At 37.3% G+C, this 25,836-nt stretch overlaps 1 protein-coding gene across 1 annotated transcript; it reads right to left on the bottom strand.

Moving 5' to 3' along the window:
• Nucleotides 1–6,585: 6,585 nt before the first annotated feature.
• LOC127094344 (uncharacterized) lies at nt 6,586–10,183 on the bottom strand. Its single transcript, XM_051033187.1, has 7 exons — nt 9,765–10,183; nt 9,417–9,572; nt 9,167–9,270; nt 8,802–8,962; nt 8,610–8,744; nt 7,908–8,126; nt 6,586–6,945 (listed from the first exon to the last, which is right to left on the bottom strand). The coding sequence occupies exons 1-7, from the start codon at nt 10,181–10,183 to the stop codon at nt 6,586–6,588; spliced, it is 1,554 nt and encodes a 517-aa protein (XP_050889144.1).
• Nucleotides 10,184–25,836: the final 15,653 nt, after the last annotated feature.

Genomic DNA, 25,836 nt, shown 5'->3' with positions numbered 1-25,836 from the left:
CATGCCTCGTTAGATGCGATGTCAACTGAACTGCGTCAACCCGTTTCCCATAACAACAACCCAAGCAAGGACATATCATTCTACTGGGGTCTTCGGCGTGCGCAACGGCAAACTTAACGAATTCTGATACCCCATTCTCGTACTCTCTCGACAATCGATTGGAAGACATCCATGTATTATCCATTACTAATTAGAATAAACAAAAAACAATTTCAGAAGAGTTCAAACACATTCGGACCTAGGTTTCTAATGATACTGGTGTTGACACAAAATCATATGTTCATAGGTCGTATAACCCATTACATCCGCTATCATGGTCACTAAAAACCAACCGTCAATTTCCTATTGCATCCGCTATCATGGTCGAAACAAACGTAGAAGGAGGAAACGCGCAGTAATAAGGTAAAACAGAAATTGGGCAAAGCTAAAACAAAGCAATAACATAAAACAGAAATTGGGAAAAGAGTGTACCTTTGATTGGTAGAAGGAGGAAACGCGCATGTAGATCTAACAGAGGTGGAAGGAAAACGCCTCAGAACCCTAACGTGAAAAAGAACGCTAATAACAGATAGTGAAATAACAAAACGCGCAGTATGTTATAATTTTAATGTTTACTAAAGGGGACATTAGAGGGCGCTTGTGGAAAAAAAGCGCCCTCTAAAGGGGGCCTAAGAGGGCGCTTATGAAAGCGCTCTCTAAGGCTTTCCAGAAGCGCTTTATAAGCTGGAAATGCACGTGAACTTATAACAGCGCTTTATTAAAAGCGCCCTCTAAGGGTAACCTTAGAGGGCGCTTTCTAAAAAGCGCCCTCTAAGGGTAACCTTAGAGGGCGCTTTCTAAAAAGCGCCCTCTAAGGGTAACCTTAGAGGGCGCTTTTTAAAAAGCGCCATGTATTGTTGTCCCTCTATCTCCTCCTTATTTTTTCGTTTCACCTTAGAGGGCGCTTGTGGAAACAAAGCGCCCTCTAAAGGGGGCCTAAGAGGGCGCTTATGAAAGCGCTCTCTAAGGCTTTCCAGAAGCGCTTTATAAGCTGGAAATGCACATGGACTTATAACAGCGCTTTATTAAAAGCGCCCTCTAAGGGTAACCTTAGAGGGCGCTTTCTAAAAAGCGCCATGTATTGTTGTCCCTCTATCTCCTCCTTATTTTTTCGCTTCACCTTAGAGGGCGCTTTGTTACAAAAGCGCCCTCTAAAGTGCGCTGTCTATTGCTCCTTATTTTTCGCTTCACTTTCGAGGGCGCTTTTGTAATAAAGCGCCCTCTAAGGTGCGCTGTCTATTCCAGTTTTTGGCGTAGTGAATGTTTTTAAAAACTTAAAATTATATGATATTTTATAATTGATCTATTTATTTTTAGTAGGAATACGGGTCACGGGTACGGGTATGGGTACTTACATACCCATAGGACACATGTGCTAACTTTGGCAGTCGAGCGGGTTTGGGTTCGGGCACGAGGATTTTTTCAAATCGCGGGTATAAGGATGAGTAGTATAGTACCCTGTCCAAACTCTGTCCATTGTCATCCGTAGTCTTCACACTTCGATAAAACATCAACCTTGATCAGCCTGTTATTCTAGCAAGTCAATTGAAATTAAGCACAACCTCAATTTGTCAATTGTCACCACCACTGTTAACATGTCCGCTGGATTCGCACTTTTTTGAATCTTGCTCAATATTAGCACCTCATCCTCAAGCAGAAATTTGATGACGAGATACCGAAAACCAATGTGTTTTGTTCTTGAATTAAATGATTGTTGGACATGAGACTCCAAACACAAAAGGGGTGAATTATAATGGTATGAAAAACCATTTTCAAAATAAAATCTTTTGCAAAATCGAAGTTTAAGACTCTTTTGAAAAATATATAGAGTAAGAGCATAAGAAATAGGAAATGGAAATGAAATGGAAATAAATAACTGGAAAATAGAGAGTTAAGGGATGAGAGAAAAATACTACATCATTGTCAGCATCAAAACCAAATCAATAGGTTGTTATAAACTTCCAACATGCAATCACATAGATCCATAATAATGAATTCTTTTCCAGATCTATTGAATTCTAACTATCATTGTAAAAAACATGTTTTTCCTATGTTAACCTAACTCTGTTAACAATCCTTGAAATCATATCAATTATTTGTTGCCTTGTGTTACTGACATATATTCAACCTCTATATCGGATAAAGCTACAATATTTTGTATATGTGATATCAAACTAACTCCTCTACGAACAAAATATATATATATATATATATATATATATATATATATATATATATATATATATATATATATATATATATATATATATATATATATATATATATATATATATATATATATATATATATATATATATATATATATATATTCGATTGTACTTATCCAGTTATCAACATCTCTAACAAAGTCGGCATCAACATAGTTTTGAATTTTTATTTATGCTTTACCAAAGTACATACATTTCTTAGTGGTGCCTCGTAGATACCTCAAAATCTACTTAACTGTTTCCCAATCAATTTTACTTGGATTCGTCATAAACTTGTTAACAACTCTCACTGCATGGTCAATGTTAGCTCTTGTACAAACCATTGCGTAAATCAGACTTCCAATGACTAAAGTAGATGGGATATTAGCGATAGAATTGTTTTGTTCCTCTGTCTTAGGTGCATGATCTTTGGATATACGAAAACTACTTGCGAAATGTCTGCTAACTGGTTTGGCATTGCCTATGTTAAATCTTTGCAAAACGTGATTGATGTACTCTGTTTGAGATACCTACAAAACACCTTTTTTCTTACATCTTGTGACTTACATACCAAGAATCTTTTTGGAAGGACCTAAATCCCTCATGTCAAACTACTTTGACAATTACATCTTCAAGTTTCTAATCTTGTCCATACCTAAACCTGCTATCAACACGTCATCGACATAAAGTAATAACATGATATAATATGACTTATATCTCTTGAAGAAACAATAGTGGTCGAAATTGTACTTCTTGAATCATTCCTTGCCAATGAAGCTTTCAAACTTCATATAACACTGTCTTGGAGGTTGTTTCATGCCATACAAGATTTTCTTTAGTCTACACACCATATTCTCTTTCCATTCTTCTGAAAATCCTTCAGGTTTTTGCATGTATATCTTCTCAACTAAATATCCATGAAGAAATGCAGTTCTCACATCAAATTGATCAAGATAGAGATTATCATTGGCAACAATACTTAACACAAACCTGATAGTAGTATGCTTATCACAACCAGAGCAAAAATTTCAATATAGTCATTTCCTTCGTTTGAACCCTTTTACCACTAGTCGAGATTTATATCACTTAAAGCCATCATTGTCCTCCTTTAATCAATATACTCATTTGTTGTGAAGTTCCTTCTTTCCACTAGCTAACTTATTTAGTTCCCATGTTTGATTGAAAATCAAAGACTTCATCTCTTCTTTCATTGCAAGCTCCCATTAATTAGCATACATGGTCAAACATGCTTCTTCATAATCTGCATGCTTGCCTCCATCAGATATCAACATATAGTCCATGTATCTCCTAGTGGGAACACGAGGTTGGATAGACTTTCTCAATACATGAGTATGAGTTAGATGCCCTTGTGTGTCTGAAAGTTGTTTGACATTTAATTTTGTTGATTTCTATATCTAGGAACTTTCAAAAGTGAGACTTTTAGGTACATCATCCACCTGTGCATACACAATATCACTTAATTTTGAGTCATTGGTTTTTGTATTATGCATGTATATGTACATAACTCTTTCATTTAAAGTCATGTCTCTATTGTGGATCATATTTTTATTTTCACTATCCCAAAGTCGATAGTCAAACTCATTCTCACCATAAACGATGATGGTTCTTTTCTTTGATTTATGATCAAGTTTATTTCTTCCTTGATTACTAATGTTCACATATGTTACACAGTCGAAAACTCTACGATGTGAGAATTTTACCACTCGAATTTGACTTCCTCATGATTGTCTTTGAAATTTTCTACAAATCAGCGTGTTTTAGAAATATTATGTGAAATTTTGGTAACACCGACCAAATCTTGCATGTTCACAAAATATTCTATTCATGTGAATAATACATTCGCTAGAAAATTAGCAAAAACAACCAAATGACTCTGATACCAGTTGTTAGGAAGCTATACAAAATTTCTCCATATTATTAGATTTATGGAGAACAAAATAATGCGGAAGCATACTGAAATACAAAGTGTTTAATAATAATCACTCTTTCACAAAACCCACAACCCAGTTCATCCAAACAAATATTTCTCTCTAAATATTTCTCACAAAATCCGTTCATTGGAATACTTCTTCTCTTCCTTTATTATTGGATAAAATTCGATGTTTGTAACTTGACTCTTATATTATTACAAATGAAGGAAACATAACTTTTATAACCGATAGAAATAGAAAGAAAAGATAAATGATTATAATTTAATCACTTTTTGAAATTCTAACCTTCCTTATTTTTATTTACAATTTTTTTGTTTTGTTTTATTTTTTCTTTCTTTTTTTCTCTCTTTTTAGATCAATATCAAGTTTAGCTCATCTTTATAAAATCAAATAAATAAAAAAAGATGTTACTTGAGTCTTTTCCAATAGGTTGACATGGAGCTGCAAACTGATATTCAATTCATAAATCAATGATTTCAAACTTTTGTTGCTTGGTGAGGTACTAGTGGCAATTGCAAATTTCTGCAGTAGCTATTGGTTGATACTAACTAGTAATACGAAGCACAAATTATACATATTACACTAATCATTAGTAATCACAACTCACAAGAGAAAGTGGTCCCAAGTAATTTCAATGTCTATGCACTTGTGTCCAAAATAAACCATAAACAAAATTTGTGATTAAAATGTGTTTGTTATCAAATTTTAAATGTCTACAAGATCCCTCCGTTCCTTTTTAAGTGTCACATTTTCACTTTTTACAAATATCAAGAAAGCTAATTATTATTGTTACTTTTTAAACAATAATTCTCATTTTACCTATAATACCCTTAATTATATTCTACATTCATTTTACTTTTTCTCTCTCTGTAATAATTACATAGGGGTAATTTTGACAAAAATGAATTTAATACTACCTTGAATTCTACGAGTGACAATTAAAAAGAAACACAAATTTATCAAGAAAGTGACACTTAAAAAGGAACGGAGGGAGTATTTATTAAGTAATGAACAAATTGTTTGAGGGAATTTGATTTTAAATATTGATTAGAATAATGGTGGCTATGGTAGTTAGATGCAAATTGCTGGTCTAAAAATTAATTTCTGATAATATTATTTTTTATATTTATGTGTTAATCTAAATAATTTGTTAATATTTATAAACTAACAACTTTTAATATTTTGATTACAACCGTATTTAACAAGATTTTACTTGGTCGAGCAGAATTCAACGTGTGTGGTGCTTACAGCAAAAACAAGCGGCTATCCTTATGTTCATTGTTGATTTCTACATAATTTTGTATCAAATAATATGTAACCCATAAAAACAAACGAAGGTATATAAGATCTATAATGAATTATAATATTTTGTGTTGATAATAAGAAAATTAAGATGGGTCTTTTTAGATTAATGAATACGAACTCTGGCCTTTTCTAAGACATTTTATTATTTTCACACATATATTTTGAAAAAGAAAATTAATGTGTATAAATATTACTAAAATATTTTGTATATTAGATGGGTTAATAAGTTATATGTTTCGGGTAGCATAGATATGCATTGACAATGAGATTGGAGACGATTTTTACTTTTTTTTTTTTCTTTTTCAAATCCAAACTCGAATTTCTAAATAATTCTCGTTCATTGCCTCAAATCTATTAGGAATTGAGAATTAAAACTCAAAATAGTCTAAAAAATATTTGGGTTGAATTCAGATATCCCCGTCCCATCACTATCTATTTAGTGAAATCAATTTTTTTTTAATAAAAATATTTATTTTTTTCAAAATCAAATTAAGTTATAAATATTAAAATAAAATAATCTCAAAAAATTGCATCATACATTTCAAATATTTTAAAAATAAATATAAATTAAAATATTAAAGTATTAATCACATATTTAATATTATAAATTATCAAAAATAAATAATAAAATACATAATAAAATAAATGAGGCGCGTTCGGGGATGAGTTTGGGGTGGATACCAATGTCCCCATTACCTGATATGTCCTCGTATTTTGTAATCGAGAAAAACACAAACACAAACCCGAACTCAAACTCATTTAAAACGGGTTTTCCCTATCAAATTTGAGGTGAGTTCGGGTGGGTACACACGGCTACGGGTTATGTTGTCATGCCCAACCATAGACTTAAAATGGTGAGTATTAATCATTATCCTAAATCATTCCAATATGACGACTCTGAGAAAACTTCATCTTATCTCTGATCATTTTAATCTTATCAATAGTCTGTTGAACTATCTCAGGTCCAACCACATCACTCTCTCCAGATTCGTACCAACAAAAAGGCATTATACACCTTCTACCATACAAAGCTTCAAAAGATCCTCAAGCGATTGAATCGTCCTCTCAGTCTGACCATCTGTCTACAGATGATAAGCAGAACTCAAACACAACTTTGTACCCAGAGCACGTTGCAAACCTTCCCAAAATCTCGAAGTAAACCTCGCATCCCTATCTGACACAATGCTAGACAGAATACCATGCAAACTAACAATTTTCTCAATATACAGCTCTGCAAGCCTCTCCATCGAATAATCCATTCTAATCGGAATAAAGTGAGCAGATTTCGTCAACTTGTCCACAATAACCCAAATAGCTTCACAATTACTCTGAGTCCTAGGTAAACCAGGAACAAAATCCATAGAAATACTATCCCATTTCCATTCAGGAATAGATAACGGTTGTAACAAACCAGACGACTTTTGATGCTCAATCTTTAATTTCTGACAAATCAAACACGAATACACAAATTCCACAATCTCTTTCTTCATACCAGGCCACCAAAACAATTTCCTCAAATCTTGATACATCTTAGTAGCACCAGGATGAATACTCAAACCACTACGATGTCCTTCATCAAGAATCCTCTTTCTCAAATCCGAAACATCGATAACACAAACTCTATCATGACACCTCATGATACCATTCTCACCAATCCGAAAATCACCACCTTTACCTTGATTGATCAACGTCAATCGATCTACCAAAACCAAATCAGATTTTTAACCTTCTCGAATCTCATGCAAAATTCCACTAGTAAGCTTCAACATACCAAGCTTCACTCCAAAAGAAGTCTCTTCACAAACCAAACTCATATCTCGAAATTGTTCAAGCAAATCCAATTCTCGCACCATCAACATCGACATATGTAAAGATTTCCTACTCAAAGCGTCGGCTACAACATTCTCTTTGCCAGGATGGTAATTCAAACCAAAATCACAATCCTTCAAGAATTCCAACCACCTCCTTTGCCTCATATTCAACTCTTTCCGATCGAACAAATACTTCAAACTCTTGTGATCACTAAACACATCGAATCTCGACCCAAACAAGTAATATCTCCAAATCTTCAAAACAAATACAACAACAGCTAATTCCAAATCATGAGTCGAATAATTCCTCTCATGCATTTTGAGTTGCCTTGAAGCATAAGCTACAACTTGTTGATTCTGCATTAACACACCTCCTAAACCCATCAAAGAAGCATCACAATACACAACAAATAGTTCTGATGGATTCGGTAAAATCAAATCAGGAGCAGTAGTCAATCTCCTCTTTAGCTCTTGAAAACTAGCTTCACACTGTGTTGTCCAAATGAAAGCTTGACCTTTCCTAGTCAATTGTGTTAATGGAAAATATAACTTAGAAAAGCCTTCAATAAACTTTTGATAATAACTTGCCAAACCAAGAAAACTACGAATCTCATAACAGATTTCGGCACTTCCCATTGAGATATAGCCTCAATCTTAGAAGAATCAACCGAAATACCACCACTAGAGATCACATGGCCAAGGAAACTCACTTCCTTCAACCAAAACTCGCACTTCGAAAGTTTAGCAAACAACTGCTTCTCTTTCAATACAAATAAAACAATCCTCAAATGCTTAGCATAATCCTCTTCACTCTTCGAATAGATCAAAATATCATCGATAAACACAACAACAAACTTATCGATATATTTATGAAAAATCCTATTCATATACTCCATAAATACACCAGGTGCATTCGTCACACCGAAAGGCATCACTGAATACTCATAATGTCCATACCTTGTTCTAAAAGCAGTCTTCTGAATATCTTCAGCTTTCACACGGGTCTGATGATACCCAGACCTCAAATCAATCTTGCTAAACACACAAGCACCAACCAACTGATCCATCAAATCATCAATCCTCGGAAGCGGATACTTATTCTTGATAGTAACCTTATTCAATTGTCTGTAATCCACACACAACCTCATAGTACCCTCTTTCTTCTTAACTAACAAGACAGGTGCACCCCACGGTGACACACTCAGACGAATAAACCTCTTATCAATAAAATCCTCTAGTTGACTCTTCAACTCTTTCAACTCAGATGGTGGCATCCGATACGGAGCCATCGATACCAGACTAGTACCAGGAATCAAATTAATCGTGAACTCAACTTCACATTCATGCGGAAAATCTCTAACCTCATCAGGAAACACTTCAGGAAAATCACGAACAACTGGAAATTCACCCATTGTTCCATTTTCACTAAGCTTCAAAATTTCCAGCAACATAAACACTTCAGCACCATCTCACACAGATTCATTCACTTGTTGAGTAGACAAGAATAAATCACCTTCCTTCTCTGGCTCAAGAAAAAGAACAGCTTTCGCAAAATAGTTGATATAGACATGGTTGGCCCTCAACCAGTCCATTCCCAAAATAACATCAAGTTGACTCGATGGAAGACACACTAAATCAACTTCAAAATCTTTATCACAAATATTCAACGGACATTTCAAACAAACAGATGAAGTAGTCACTGAACCCATAGTCGGAGTATCAATAACCATGCTTCCACGCATAACAAATAATTCAAGATTCAATCTCTTAGCATAATCCAAAGAAATAAAAGAATGTGTCGCACCGGTATCAATAATAGAAATCAAAGGTATATTATTAATAAAGCACGTACCTCGAATCAATCTCTCCTCAGCAGAAGTATCAGCACCGGACAATGCAAACACTTTCCCTTTGGCTTGCTCCTTCTTCGGCTTGTTGCACTTCGTACTAATGTGCCTTGCTCACCACAGTTGTAACAAGTCATATTTGAACCAACTCTGCAATCAAAAGATTTGTGACCTTGCTTTCCACAATTGAAACAAGTCACATCGCCCTTAGGACACTCGGGAGCATGATGTCCCTCAACACCACATCTGAAGCACTTGATAGGAGTGTGAGATCTTCCCCCACTCGGCTTCTTTCCATCACCACCTTTCTTCTTACCACCATACGACTTCCCTCGAAATTTCCCTTTTCCTTTCTTATCATGCAAGGACTTGTAATGAGCAGCACTCTCACGGCTATCCTCATCATAGATCCTACTCTTGTTAACCAACTCAAAAAATCTCGTAATATATTGTTAACCCATTTCCTTCTTGATATCAGGTCTCAATCCATTCACAAACTTAAGATACTTGGATCTCTCAGCATTAGAAGTATTGTAATGGGGACAAAATTTGGTCAACTCCTCAAACTTTGCAGCATACTCAGCTACAGAACCATTACCTTACTTCAACTCAAGAAATTCAATTTCCTTCTTTCCACAAACATCTTCTGGAAAATACTTCTCCAGAAAAGCATCACGGAAAAGTTCCCAAGTCACTTCAATGCCATCCTCATCAAATCTCTGAACAGTGTTGCGCCACCAATCCTCAGCTTCTTTCTCAAGCATATGAGTGCCAAATTGCACCTTCTGCACATCTGAACAGTTCATAACTCGAAAGATATTCTCAATATCCTTCAACCATTCTTGAGCTTTGTCAGGTTCATGAGCTCCTTCAAAAGTTGGCATATTGTTCTTCTCGAACTTCCCTAAAGCAAGGAACTCATCAGCATCATGCTCCTGATCACCAACATTCATTTGCGGAATGGCACCAGCCAACAGGGTCAATGTCACCGCAAGCGCATCATCATTCCTTCCAGCAAACATCTTCGTGCTACACCAAACAAACAACCATAATAACAAGGATTGTTAAACAAACCGAATCGATTGTGTCATACTCACAAATCAGATACAACGGAATCAAACAAATTCATAACCTGGCCGAATGACCGACTGTGCTCTGATACCACAAATGTAATACCCCCCCAAACTACTATTACTCAAATACATCATACAATTGCATAATAACTGTAAATTAAAGCATGCATACACAAGGGCATCACATTTACTTCTGCCAGAAACAACACATGCCATGGTCACATACAAGTAACACGAATTATAAATCAAAACCAAATAACCAACATGCAAACTGTAGGTTGAGAAAAACAAGAAAGGGGGGTTTGAATTATTTTGGAAATAAAAGCTTTTTTTCAGAATTAAGAACACACAGAATTTTATACTGGTTTGCTTGAAAATCAAAGCTACTCCGGTCCACCCGACCAAGGTGATTTCGCCTTCAAAAAGGACTTAATCCACTAATCTAGAAAGATTACACAACCAATCGTCTAAGAGAATAATCTCTTAGCCCTCTCAAGTATGCAGACTACGCAGAGTCACTTGAGGAAATAATTTAAGCAAGAAAAAATGAGTTGTAATGTAAAGTGCTTCTAACAGCAAGCAAGTATTACAAAAAAGTATTATAGCAAAAGCTTTTCACGTGAGAGTAGCTTGTGAAAAAATAAGAGAGTGTGAATGATGTTTCTGTGTGTCTCAGGTGTCTCTCTAGAGAAGTAATCTGTCCTTTATATAGTAGTTGAGAAGGATCGTTGGAGTGATGACAGAATCTTGGTCATTGATGAGTATTTAATTTCATTACTTCTGTTGTTTCTTTCTATAACCATTTTGTCCTCCTCTTTAATTCTTTCTTAAAATACTTCCTTTCCATAGTGAGATTTCTTTCCGTTACGCGTTCTGGACTTGGGAATCTTCATCAGAGTCTTGATGTACCAGAATCAGTCTTCAGAGGATGATTACGTCTGGCGTATGGTCAAAATCCTCTGTGAGTGTTCAGAGTCCTGTCTGAATGTTCAGAGTCCTGCATGAATGTTAAGAGTCCTGTACACTTAGAAAAAAATTTGTTAGGGTGCCATTTTGGGTTTCATCCTTTGTTATCATCAAAATATTAGAGATTTATTGTAGAACCAACTTTGTTCTTACACAAACTCACACAGCAGAATAACATCTCTCTTCATAAATAGTAAATAATGATGATTCCCATAAATCATCTACCACAAAATATCGTTTTGGTCTCTAAGGCCACTCAACATCAAAACCAACATATCCAAATGACAAGATAAAAGAGAGCACAACAATATCTCTCAACATCAAAACAAATACAAATAATCCCATAAACCCAAGTGTTACATGGCCAGAGCACTATAGACTACCTAGTCAAAACACAACAAGAACTAGCCTCCGAATATAATCCTTGTGTGAAGCACCACTATCTCCGGTACCTGAGCGATGTCGCGATAGAACATCATTTCAACAGAAGGGTGAGAATTCAAATCATTATAGAAAAACATAATAATGTGAAATGTATAACAAACATACATATATTATTAGAATTCGTCACGCTTCATACAGACATGCATCATATCATCTTATTAAAGAATCACATGTTTACCATCATGCGACATGGCTCAACAATCCACAAGTATTCATTTATAAATACTAAACGATGTACAAAAGTTATATTTCACAACATATCGATTTTATGTACATATTATCATCCATCATCATTTACAAATCATCATCAAATATGTATACAACTTTCACATGATTCCATAATGTATACAAGTCACCATTTTATCACATATATCACAAGTATGCACACATATCACATCAACAACACATCAACAACTCATATCAAATGGATCACCTAAAATCCACGTATATGTATATCTACCAAAATCATATCCACGCAATCATATCACATAATCACACAAACAACAATTCACACTGACACATGCGACTCAATGTGTGACTCAATGCGATATGCGTGTGGATCCCATCCGTCGAGCGTCTCTCAAATAGACTAGATAACCGCCTCTAAAGCTCGATTCGGCCTTAAGCTTTCAAACCTCATTCGGCGTTAGGTTTGGGACAAGCAAATAATTTACGCGAGATTACCCAACATTGTCTCTTTCATAGACTCATGCTAGTGTAAGTGAGCAACAACAAGAAGACTCATGCAATTAAGACGATCGCAACCCCTTAATCATACATAAGCATACCATATCCAACATTTGCATAACATACACCTAACATGACTTCAATCCCAAACAATACATCAAATAACATTCATCATCTCATCACAACACATTAACATAAAGCGAACAAGCCAATTCATGTTATTCATCAAATTCACTAATTCACATGATCACATACATAATTTCAAGTATTATGTTTCTTCATAAAATCCATCTAAAACCATTCAATACATGTCAAACAATAGAAAACATGTCATTCACATTCACCACACATACAACATACATCCACATTAGAATTCTTTTGATAAAATATTAATTTATTATTATCAAAATGATTATCACGTTATAGATAATATTATTCACTTCGTAACGGTCCAAATGGCACCTCAAACGGAGTTACGGTTCAAAACTTATTGAATTTACAAGTTTTTCAAAATGCTGTCAAAACCAGAAAATTTGTTGTTGCGAAAATGCTGTCAAAAAATAGAAAAATTGTTGTTGCAAAAATGCTACTACTGTCCAGCACAAATTTTCATCATAAAACCACATTAGTCCATCATTTTTCATGAAATAAATAGTTATACAACCTATATATATATATATATATATATATATATATATATATATATATATATATATATATATATATATATATATATATATATATATATATATATATATATATATATATATATATATATATATATATATATATATATATAGCAACTATTAGAATCTATATATATATATATATATATATATATATATATATATATATATATATATATATATATATATATATCTATATATATATATATATATATATATATATATATATATATATATATATAGCAACTATTAGAATCATAGAAACAAGATTCTAAGCTCCACTAATTTTCACTAAAATCTCAAATCAATCATTTTCAAGTGAAACTCAAACATGCAATTATACACCAAATTATGTTTTGTACACATACTCATTCATGGAATTTAATATAGAAACATCATAGCATAACATAAACATCAATTGCATGGATTAAAACATAAACACATGTTAGAGTTTCTCAAAAATCAAAATCCTCAAATCCTAAGTTAATGATATCTAATCCACATACATTACATACATTATGTTTACCCACGACCACTTGAAATCCCACCCTTACCTTAATATAGATGAAATCTCTAGGTCCTTCTTCTTCTAATTTCTTCTTCTCCTCTTTCTCTTCTCTTCTCTTATATTCTCTCTTCTTCTCTTGTTTTATAAAACTAACTCTAATCTCTAAACCCTTACTATCTTTTTAACTCATAATGGGTTTAACCCACTTATCCATCCATTCTAATTAATTAAGCCCGTTACTAGACAATTGCTATTTCTACTCATAAAATTCAATTATTCAAATAACACATATATTCAAATAATTCAAATAATCACCGGAACACATATTTATTTCATTATCACACCAAATAATGATTAATTAAAATAAACACCTAATAAATAAATACAGAATTAAATCAGGGTGTTACATGGTCCACCATCAACCATCACCAAAATAAAAAGTGAGCATACTATTTTAAAGAGAAAAAGCTCAGGAGCTCGAATCTGGCCTCAATTTCATCTAATTCCAAATATATTGAGAGATATGAGAAATTGAGTTTTGAGGTACACGATGTGAGTTGCTTCGATTTGACCTCAAAGTAACTCAATCTTGTTGCCTACATTGGTAGGACTTCAGACAACCAATAAACAAGTAGAATATTGGAGAATTGAGAGAGAATCGAAGGCTTGAAGTCTTTGAAAGATCACCTTCGGGTTGCAGTGATTTGGTTGGATCTTGATGCAATTCCAATTGGTTCTTCCTTCTCTTTCTTGCAGTGGTCAATTGAGATGAAAATGGCTATGAACTCTTGGAGTTCTTGTCTCCAAACAGAAGTGGAATCAAGAATTCGATTTCAATCAAATCATCAAGAAATTCTATGATGTAAGGCTCTGAGTTGGCTTGGCAAGGCTTGGGCAAGGTGTGTGTATCATTTCTGAAGCAATGCACTTGTATTTATAAGCTATGGAATTCACTTTTGCACCATTTAAAAGTTGAGCCAAAAATAACAATGTTGTGCATGGGTGCATGGGCATGGAATTAGGCCCAACCAATGATGCAATCCACTTCCAATTTGTGTGCAATTGATGCTGAAGTCATTACATGGAAGCATGCAAAAGTAAATAATTACTTGAGTGCAAAAGTTGCCAAGACAAACCAAACAAAGGAACCATATGTAAGTCCCTCAATTCGTTTCCAAATGAAGTGATCTTGGATGCTTTGGAAAGGTGACATCAAGGGGAACAAATTTGATGTTGAACACTTTTTCATTGGGAGCTTGGATCATGATGAATTTTAAGATGGAAGTTGGAGAAATCAAACATGGTTGAAAAGTTTCTAAGTACAAAATCAAATGACCACTTCTTCCACCTTGAATAACTTTTGCTATGAGCTTAAAATGAAAATGGTTTCTTCACAAAATTTGTATGTCTTCCATTCCTCTTAAATTTGGTCACAAAATTTGACATCATTTGGATTTGGCATGAGGGAGTTATGGATTTTAGAAGTTGAGGAAAATTGCTTGTTCAATGGTGATGGCCCAAAATGACCTGTAATGTTTCCTCTTGGCACATGCCCTTGCAAGTTAAATTTGATATTTATCAAAGAATCAAAGTTGGATAATAAATTTTGAAATTGATTATGAAACTTGGATGTCCTTCACATCATAAAAATTGAGCAAGTTATGGTCCTTGGAAGTTGACCTTCTAACTAGGGCACAGACAAAATGACCTAAAATCTTTCACCATAAAAAATGACTTTCCAAGCAAAAATAGATCTTTATTCCAACATGAAAGTTGTTTAGAATGTTATAATTAGTAACTTTCTTCGGCTGGAATCATTTTCATGTGACAAACTTTGTAGGAGATAGGGTCAAGGGAACCCTAGTTTTGACCAGCTCACTTTCTCAAGTCCACTTCTTTGAACCAACTTGCAAACTTGAAGTTCTCTTTATCTTTGGGGTTCACATAGGATCATATATGCTTGAGATGATGTATAATGAAGTATCCCTTTAAATATTTGATCAATTTATGAAGAAACTTGCTAAGGAAATCACACAAGATACCTAGATGAATTAGGGCTTCCAAGGAAAACAAGCTTCAAATTCTTGATGAATTCTTGATAAAAATGACAAATAATGAACATGGGGATCCATATATGATGCTTAGAAACATTTTGAACCTTTTCTTGATTTATCTCTTTGCATTAAGGGTCTCAAACCCTAGATGTGAGCTTGATGGGGCACAGATAGATGCACACACTACTTACGAAATAAACAAAGTTATACATAGACATATTTTTGGTTTTTTGGTTAGTAAACAATGAAAAATAAGCATGATACAATCAAATGTGCTTGGTGATCTCTCCCAATGCAAACATAATGAATGATAGATAAGGAGAATGTCAAGGTGTGATCCCAAAGCTAATGCAAATGGTGAGATAGCATGAGGGATCCTTGGGTCAAAATTAGGGTCTTACAGTTGCCTCTATTTAAGGACATTGTAGCTAAGGATGTGAAGGTTAAAATATTCGTATCAACTCAGTAAAATGGACTTAAATAACAACATCAAGAAACAAATTTTGGTCCCTAAGAGACCTCATGATGCATATGATATGAATATTAAAATAATCTTTGTCATGAATATATTGCCACAAAGGAAAAGAATCCAGAGAGACTTAAAGTCCAAAGGAGCATAATGCATTCCATAAGGAAAGCTCACTGAGGAGACAGAGACTCCGGGGGATAAAAAGTTAGGCGTAAGTGTCGCAACCTAAAAAATAGCAATGCGAAAAAACAACCGGCGAAAAAGAAAGACAGAAGAGTCACCACCATGCGTTATTTATCCCAAAGGAGGGAAAGGAAACGCTCGAAGTAAACCTGGAAAAAGGAAAGGAAAAGACAAGGTCTCACAACCAAATCTCGGGTTCGGGAGCCGATTATACGAAGGGAAGGTATTAGCACCCCTACGCATCCGTAGTACTCTACGGGATCCACTTTTGTTGTTTTTGTCTAAAGGGTGTGGGTTTATCTAATGTACTATTTACTAAAAGAGGGGTCAAAAGAAAATGACTCGCACGGAATGTCGCATCCACTGCATACGTATCTCATCTGAATATGAGAATCAGAGTCTTCGTAGCTCGGCTACCTATGGGCTAAAGAGGAGTGTGCTCGGTAAGACATCGCGTCTTATGCCTACGTATCTCATCTGGAATGAGAATCAGAGCAAGCCGTAGTTCGGCTAACTACAGGGTAAGGGTTGAACGATGTTACTACGCAATCTACCGGATGCTCGACCTTTGGAGACTTACTCGCCTGTAGTAGAAGGAGTAAACGTGTTCTTAGGAGAAGAAAAATCAATGAGTTGCTGGGTTTTAGGAATGCTCATGCAAAAAGGAAGTCCTAGACGAAGGAACAGTGCTACCTTAATTGACATGCAAACGGGAGACTATACGAAGCCTAGCAATCCTATGGGGAGACGACCACACCACACAAAACATGTATCATAGAGTAAACCTGCCAACAAGGGGCTCAACACACAAAAAAACATTGCCTCCTATTGAGGTCTTCCAGCTAAGAAATCGGTAAAATGCAAGAAAGGGGTAAAAGTACCACACGGATAAAGATCCGAAGCAACAACAACTAAATAAAGCAGAAACCCCGAGATCTCCCAAGCTAGCACCATCAAAGAAAGTGAATAAGTACAGGTAATCGGAATAAACCTCCAGGTGGTATCCCACAAATAAAGTGGAACACCAAGCCATCTCTGCAAGAGTCAGGTGAGCCCTCACAAAAACTCAACAAACAGGTCAGGAAGCAATGCATGGATGCAATAGAAAAACATGTCACAACAGAACACAAAACAGATTAGAGCAAACAGAAAAACAACTACTGTCGCGATCGCTGCTGCATCGCCTAGCGAAGGTGCTAGCGAACGCCTGCGGGTTTTGGGTTCTTCATTGATAACAGTCCGATCTCGGCAACCCCAAACCCTATGGTAAACATTTCAAAAATTAAACGATTAACATTTAGGGCATTGATTTACATATTCATATACATCTAAACTCGTGGGCAAAACCTCACGATAATACCTCACACATTCAGAGTATTCAAATTAAGCATAGAGTAATGGGAATAAGGGAAACCTTGATTGGAGAGATTGAATGAAATTGGATTGCACCGGGTTTGCAGAACAATCTCAGGGTTTGTATGAGGTAGAGCTGGTTCTTTACCGATGAGTTCCCTTCAGTGTCTGGAGGTTGCTCTGAACTCTGTTAGCTTCCTCTCTGGCTTTGTTAGGTTAGGTTTCAGATCAGGTTAGCTCAGGTTTTTTCAGGTCAGGTCTTTTTGGGAGGTGGGAGTCTAGTATATATAGCCTAATTTCGTGGTTTTGTGGGCTCAAATGAGAGCAACTCAAGCCCAAGACTTTTTGTTATTTTTCTCAAACGCGTGAGCTTCGCCTAGCGAAGGATCTACTCGCTTAGCGAGCATGACAGCTCAGTTCGCTTAGCGAACCATGTTGCTCGCCTAGTGAGCATGATAGCTCAGGCTCTGCTTTTCCAAACATGGTAACCTGTGTCCTGGACCTATACGAAGCCTAGCAATCCTATGGGGAGACGACCACACCACACAAAACATGTATCATAGAGTAAACCTGCCAACAAGGGGCTCAACACACAAAAAAACATTGCCTCCTATTGAGGTCTTCCAGCTAAGAAAGCGGTAAAATGCAGGAAAGGGGTAAAAGTACCACACGGATAAAGATCCGAAGCAACAGCAACTAAAGAAATCAGAAACCCCGAGATCTCCCAAGCTAGCACCATCAAAGAAAGTGAATCAGTACAGGTAATCGAATAAACCTCCAGGTGGTATCCCACAAATAAAGTGGAACACCAAGCCATCTCTGCAAGAGTCAGGTGAGCCCTCACAAAAACTCAACAAACAGGTCAGGAAGCAATGCATGGATGCAATAGAAAAACATGTCACAACAGAACACAAAACAGATCAGAGCAAACAGAAAAACAACTACTGTCGCGATTGCTGCTGCATCTCCTAGCGAAAGCTTAGCGAAGCTTCGCTGCAGGCTCGCCTAGCGAAGGTGCTAGCGACCGCCTGCGGGTTTTGGGTTCTTCATTGATAACAGTCCGATCTCGGCAACCCCAAACCCTATGGTACACATTTCAAAAATTAAACGATTAACATTTAGGGCATTGATTTACATATTCATATACATCTAAACCCGTGGGCAAAACCTCACGATAATACCTCACACATTCAGAGTATTCAAATTAAGCATAGAGTAATGGGAATAAGGGAAACCTTGATTGGAGAGATTGAATGAAATTGGATTGCACCGAGGCTTGCAGAACAATCTCAGGGTTTGTATGAGGTAGAGTTGGTTCTTTGCCGATGAGTTCCCTTCAGTGTCCGGAGGTTGCTCTGAACTCTGTTAGCTTCCTCTCTGGCTTTGTTAGGTTAGGTTTCAGATCAGGTTAGCTCAAGTTTTTTCAGGTCGGGTATTTTTGGGAGATGGGAGTCTAGTATATATAGCCTAATTTCGTGGATTTGTGGGCTCAAATGAGAGCAACTCAAGCCCAAGACTTTCTGTTATTTTTCTCAAACGCGTGAGCTTCGCCTAGCGAAGGATCTGCTCGCTTAGCGAGCATGACAGTTCAGTTCGCTTAGCGAACCATGTTGCTCGCCTAGTGAGCATGATAGCTCAGGCTCTGCTTTTCCAAACTTGGTAACCTGTGTCCTGGACCTTTGTGCCTTTGAGATTAATGCTTTGAATGATGAATGAGGGGGGGCAAATTTGAGGTGCTACAGTTGCCCCTATTCAATCAACTATGAACCTGAACAGATGAAAGCAACGGCTATCAGACTTTCAAGGTGAATAGGGATTGAATACCAAAAGAACCGGAGAATTTGCACTCTGTAGGTGACGAATCAAGGAAAGCGGGGCCAGTTACTGATGGCGGCTTCAAAACAAAATTGATATTTACCAATATCAAAGAAAGCAAGGCCATTTACTGATGGCGACGTCAAAACAAAATTGATATTTACCGATATCAAAGAAAGCGATGCCATTTACTGATGGCGGCTTCAAAACAAAACTGATATTTACCGATATCAAAGAAAGCAAGGCCATTTACCGATGGCGGCTTCAAAACAAAATTGATATTTACCGATATCAGCGAAAGCGAGGCCATTTACCGATGGCGGCTTCAAAACAAAATTGATATTTACCGATATCAAAGAAAGCGAGGCCATTTGCCGATGGCGGCTTCAAAACAAAATTGATATTTACCGATATCAAAGAAAACAAGGCCATTTACCGATGGCGGCTTCGCTGGGGAGAAAAAGATGTTTATAAATGAAACAGGACCAGACATTTACCGATGACTGGGAAGGAACTCGATGTTTACTGACATCGAACAAGATATTTATAAGGGAAACAAGACCAGACATTTACCGATGAATGGGATGGAACTCGATGTTTACCAACATGGAACAAGGGTGTTTACCGACACCAAGGAAAGAATACATTTATGAAACGAAAACCATTTACCGATGGCGAAAATGAAATACTCGATATTTACGGACGGTGAAGACGCTGGGGAATCTTAGACGACGAAACCATTTACCGATGGTTAACAAGCAGCTGATGTTTACCGACATCGAATTAATGATGTTTACCGACACCAAACAAAGGAAGGGACACACACGGGTGTTGACAGAATGATTTTTTTGTAGACACCAGGAGAGACATGCCATTTACTGATGGCCCACGATTGGAATCCGACGTTTACCGACATCGAAAGATGATGTTTACCGACATCAAAGAAAAGCACAAACACTTGCGGGGATCAAACCGACACTTACCGGTATCGCCAGGATGATACTTACATATGTCGAAATAAGGCAGACACTTGTCGGGGACTAAATCGGAAGGGAATCAAGCTTTCCTTTCACGGAAGGGTGAGAAAATAAATCTCACTGGGATTATCGATTCTGAATGTTGCCAAGGGCAACTGCTGCAAATGTGCTATACTGATGTTGGAAAATGATCTGTCTCTGCTGGGGATAAGATCCAATCTGGTTTAATGCATGTATGCATATGTTTGAGTTTTTTAAGGCGTAATGTTCCATACTGAATGGAAATGCAATATGATAGGATGCAATGCAATATGATTCTACATGCAGGGATGCGAAATGCTAGGTTAGAAATAACGCCAAGCCGAGGCAAGGAACTCTGCTGGGGAGAATGATTACGCCCTTCTTGACCCAGACAATGTTGTTGGAGATACACAGCACAATGAACTCTATGGGGAAATGATCGGCCATGCGGTGTTCAGGCAGTAACACAATACCGAGACTCTGACTGGGGAGAGAATGGCACTGGCAGCTTGCTGTTGAGGAAAGCGACAGTGGTTCTGGCAACCAAAATCTGCGAGAGAGACGACTCAGCAGGGGAAGCAAACACCGATACGGTACCGAGATTCTGCTTCAAGGAGAGAGACCATGGATCTGGCGTCGAGATCATCGATCTAGCATCGAACTCTGAGGAGCAGTTGCTTCTGCTGGGAAGATACAGTCTGGCACTGTCAACTCCGCTGGGGATATATAACAATTCTACTGAGGATACTTACTGATCTGACATTCTCGGAACGATAGAGAAACCAACTCAACTGGGGAGTCATTTGTTGGGAAAACACCAACCTCTTGACCATGTTGGGGGCACAAATTCTGAACTCGACCTAGGCGACCCAACTTCTTACACGACTGGACAGTGTTGAAACGACAGGGTCTTCCTTCGAATAAACTTTGGCTCATCTGCTTTAGCCATCAATCAAAGATAGTAACCTACAAAACGACAAGACATACATGCCCCAGGGGATCGCATGGACAAGATATACTCAAGTGTACTCAACATTCAAAATGATTTTCAGATGTTTTATCTTTCCGCACGTCATTGTCTAGCCTTCATGTTTTTAGATGCAATGTTTATCAAAAATTCGGACGTTTTTGCAAACAAAACAGTAAAAAAAAAACAAGAGAGCATAGCGACTTTTATTTATTGAAAATGGCCTATAAAGGCAAATACATCAGGAAGCAATTCCTAGGAAGAGGTAACTGCGCCAAAAGAGAAAATAAACTATCCTATTGGCAATGTGAACACGGCATTCCACTATTTTCCAATTTTGTTATGACTCATAGATCTTCACTTTCCCCCAAATTCTTTGCTTTCTGAGAAGAGTGATTGGACCGGTCATATCCTTCAAGATGGTAGACACTAAAACGCGATGAAGTACAGATAACTCAGACTGTAGTCTTCGCTTTAATCCCTAACTTTTGCCTGGATCTCCCTTTTCGGGTTTTCAATCCACCGAGATACCCATTTTTGCCCTAGCCGCCTTTTCAGGTTTTCGACTTATCGGGTGTACATATTATTTTTAATCTTTATCCCTAACTTTTTCCCGAGCCTTTTTCTTTTCTTTTTCTCTTGGTTCGCCGTGATGCCCTTTTTTTGCCTGGACTTTCTTTTTTTGTCCAGCGGGTCAGTTTATGCGAAGTATTTTTTGACTACATCTGAATTCACAGGAGACGGAAAATCTTCACCATCCATAGTTGTAAGCATCAAGGCTCCACCAGAAAAGACCTTTTTAACAACATATGGACCTTCATAATTCGGAGTCCACTTGCCCCTGTTATCTGTACCGGGAGGAAGGATCCTCTTCAAAACTAAGTCACCTATCTGATAGCTTCGAGGACGCACTTTCTGATCAAAGGCATTCTTCATCCTTCTCTGATATAGTTGTCCATGGCACAAAGCTGCTAATCGCTTTTCCTCAATTAAATTTAACTCATCAAACCTGGCCTGAACCCACTCAGCCTCGTCAAGTTTTACATCCATTATCACCCTCAAAGAAGGGATTTCAACTTCTACTGGAAAATTTGCCTCCATGCCATACACAAGTGAAAACGGAGTTGCCCCGGTTGACATACGCACTGAGGTACGGTACCCATGCAAAGCGAAAGGTAACATCTCATGCCAATCCTTGTACGCCACAACCATCTTTTGCACAATCTTCTTAATGTTCTTGTTTGCCGCCTCTACAGCACCGTTCATCTTTGGTCTGTAAGGAGAAGAATTATGGTGTTCGATCTTAAAGTCTTTGCAAAGCTCTTTCATCATCTTGTTATTGAGATTCGAACCATTATCATTGATGATTCTCTCAGGAACCTCATAACGACAGATAATTTCTTTCTTAATGAATCTAGCAACCACTTGTCTGGTAACATTGGCATAGGAAGCTGCTTCCACCCACTTGGTAAAGTAATCAATCGCGACCAGGATGAAGCGATGTCCATTAGAAGCAGTAGGTTCAATCTTTCCAATCATATCGATGCCCCACATCGCGAATGGCCAAGGAGAATTCATAATATTCATAGGGTTTGGTGGTACATGCACTTTATCTGCATAGATCTGACATTTGTGGCACTTCCGAGCGTATTTGAAACAATCAGATTCCATGGTTATCCAGTAATAACCGGCTCTTAACAACTTCTTGGCCATTGCATGACCACCAACATGGGTACCGAAAGATCCCTCGTGTACTTCCTGCATTAACATGTCTGCTTCGTGTCTAACCACGCATCTGAGCAAAACCATGTCAAAGTTTCTCTTGTACAACACATCATCCTTGTTCAAGTAAAAGCTTCCAGCTAGCCTTCTCAATGTCTTCTTGTCATTCTTTGACGCTCCTTAAGGATACTCTTGGCTTTTGAGGAAATTCTTAATATCATAAAACCACGGCTTCTCATCAATAACAGACTCGGCTGCAAACACATACGCAGGCCTCTCGAGTCGATTCACATCAACGTGTGGCACATGATTCTGCCAATGAACTTTAATCATGGAAGACAATGTGGCTAAGGCATCAGCCATTTGATTTTCATCTTGGGGTACATGATACAACTTTACTGTCTTGAAGAAAGTCAGGATCCTTCTGGTGTAATCTCCATAAGGAATCAAATGCGGCTGATGAGTATTCTAGTCTCCACTGACTTGGTTAATCACTAGAGCAGAATCTCCATAAATGTCCATAGTTTTGATCCTTAGATCGATGGCTTCCTCAATCCCCATGATACAAGCCTCGTACTCAGCTTTGTTGTTGGTTACTTCAAAAGTCAATCTGGCAGAAAAAGGTATGTGTGCACCTTTAGGATTAATGAGTACTGCCCCAACACCATTTCCATTCACATTTACCGCCCCATCAAACATCAATGTCCACTTGTCATCGGGATCCGGTCCTTCCTCGACAAGAGGCTCTTCACAATCTTTCATCTTTAAGTACATGATATCTTCATCAGGGAATTCAAACATCATCGGCTGATAGTCATCAATTGGTTGCTCGGCAAGGTAATCAGACAGAATACTACCCTTGATGGCCTTTTGCGACGTGTACTGGATATCATACTCTGTCAAAACCATCTTCCAACGAGCCACTCGTCCGGTAAGAGCCGGCTTTTCAAAGATATACTTTATTGGGTCCATCTTAGAAATCAACAAGGTAGTATGGTTCAACATATATTGTCTTAGTCGGCGAGCAACCCATGCCAAAGTGCAGCAAGTTTTCTCGAGCAGCGAATATCTTGTTTCACAGTCGGTAAACTTTTTGCTAAGGTAGTATATTGCATGCTCTTTTCGACCAGACTTGTCATGCTGTCCTAATACGCACCCCATCGAATTCTCTATTACTAACAGGTACATTATCAGGGGCCTCCCAGGAACTGGAGGTATAAGAATTGGAGGTTTCTGCAAATATTCTTTTATCTTATCAAAAGCTTTTTGACAATCATTGTTCCACCTGATTGCTTGATCTTTTCTTAGCAATTTAAATATCGGTTCGCACGTAGCTGTTAGGTGAGATATGAACCGTGCAATGTAGTTCAGCCTCCCTAAAAACCCACAAACCTGCTTTTCCGTTCTTGGTTCAGGCATTTCTTGAATAGCTTTTACTTTCGCTGGATCAACCTCAATCCCTTTCTTACTGACAATGAAACCTAACAGCTTTCCAGATCTCACTCCAAATGTACACTTGTTTGGATTCAGCCTCAGTTTGAACTTTCTCAATCTTTCAAACAACTTTTGCAAGTTTACCAAGTGCTCCTCTTCTGTCTGAGACTTCGCAATCATATCATCCACGTACACTTCAATTTCTTTGTGCATCATGTCATGAAAGAGAGTCGTCATAGCTCTTTGGTAAGTAGCACCGGCGTTCTTCAACCCAAATGGCATTACCTTATAACAGAACGTGCCCCAAGGTGTAATGAATGTCGTCTTCTCCATGTCTTCTGGCGCCATCTTGATCTGATTATAGCCAGAAAATCCATCCATGAAAGAGAAAACCGAGGACTGAGCAGTGTTATCGACCAATACATCAATGTGAGGTAATGGGAAGTCATCTTTCGGACTGGCTCTGTTTAAATCTCGGTAATCGACACACATCCTGACTTTACCATCCTTCTTCGGCACGGGTACGATGTTGGCCACCCAAGGGGGATAAATGGTAACTGCTAGAAAACCTGCATCCAACTGTTTCTAAACCTCCTCTTTGATCTTGACAGCCATATCAGGACTAGTTCTGTGAAGCTTCTGCTTTACCGAAGGACAATCTTTTCTGAGAGGTAGCCTGTGCACCACAATATCTGTATCTAAACCAGGCATATCTTGATACGACCATGCAAAGACATCGACGTATTCTCGCAGCATTTCAATCAGCCCTCTCTTGACCTTTTCCTCTAAAGCAGCCCTTATCTTGATCTCTTTCTTTGCGTCCTCAGTACCAAGGTTAATGACTTCCAACTCTTCCTAATGAGGTTGAATGACCCTTTCCTCCTGTTTCAATAGTCTGGCCAATTCTTCGGGGAGTTCACAATCTTCTTCACTCTCCTCTTCGGCTTGGTAAATGGGATTATCAAAGTCATACTGAGCCATAACAGAATTGTTTTTAATGGAATCCGCAAGATCAATTCTACACGAACGATGTTTCATGCTTTATTTTAGAAAAGAGTTCAAGGAAGTCACAAAAAACAAAAAAAAACATTGCCATTTTTATTGTTTTGAAAATGAAAGTAAAAACAGAAAGACAGTGAGCACAAATTTGATTGCAAAATGTGTTTTATTGATGATAATCATTGAAAATTCAAAACATGATGTGGCCCTACAATGAACCAATACGCCTTGGGCAGAGCGTAGGGCTTTCATGCAAAATGAAAAACAAAAGAAAATTACTCTGTCTGAAGAGTAACTTGGACTATTTCTTCAGCAGT

The sequence above is a fragment of the Lathyrus oleraceus genome, chromosome 6, assembly GCF_024323335.1.
Source record: "Lathyrus oleraceus cultivar Zhongwan6 chromosome 6, CAAS_Psat_ZW6_1.0, whole genome shotgun sequence".
Taxonomy (NCBI): Eukaryota; Viridiplantae; Streptophyta; class Magnoliopsida; order Fabales; family Fabaceae; genus Lathyrus; species Lathyrus oleraceus.
Note: the sequence above shows the minus strand (reverse complement) of the source record. Positions and strands in the feature narration are given on the sequence as shown.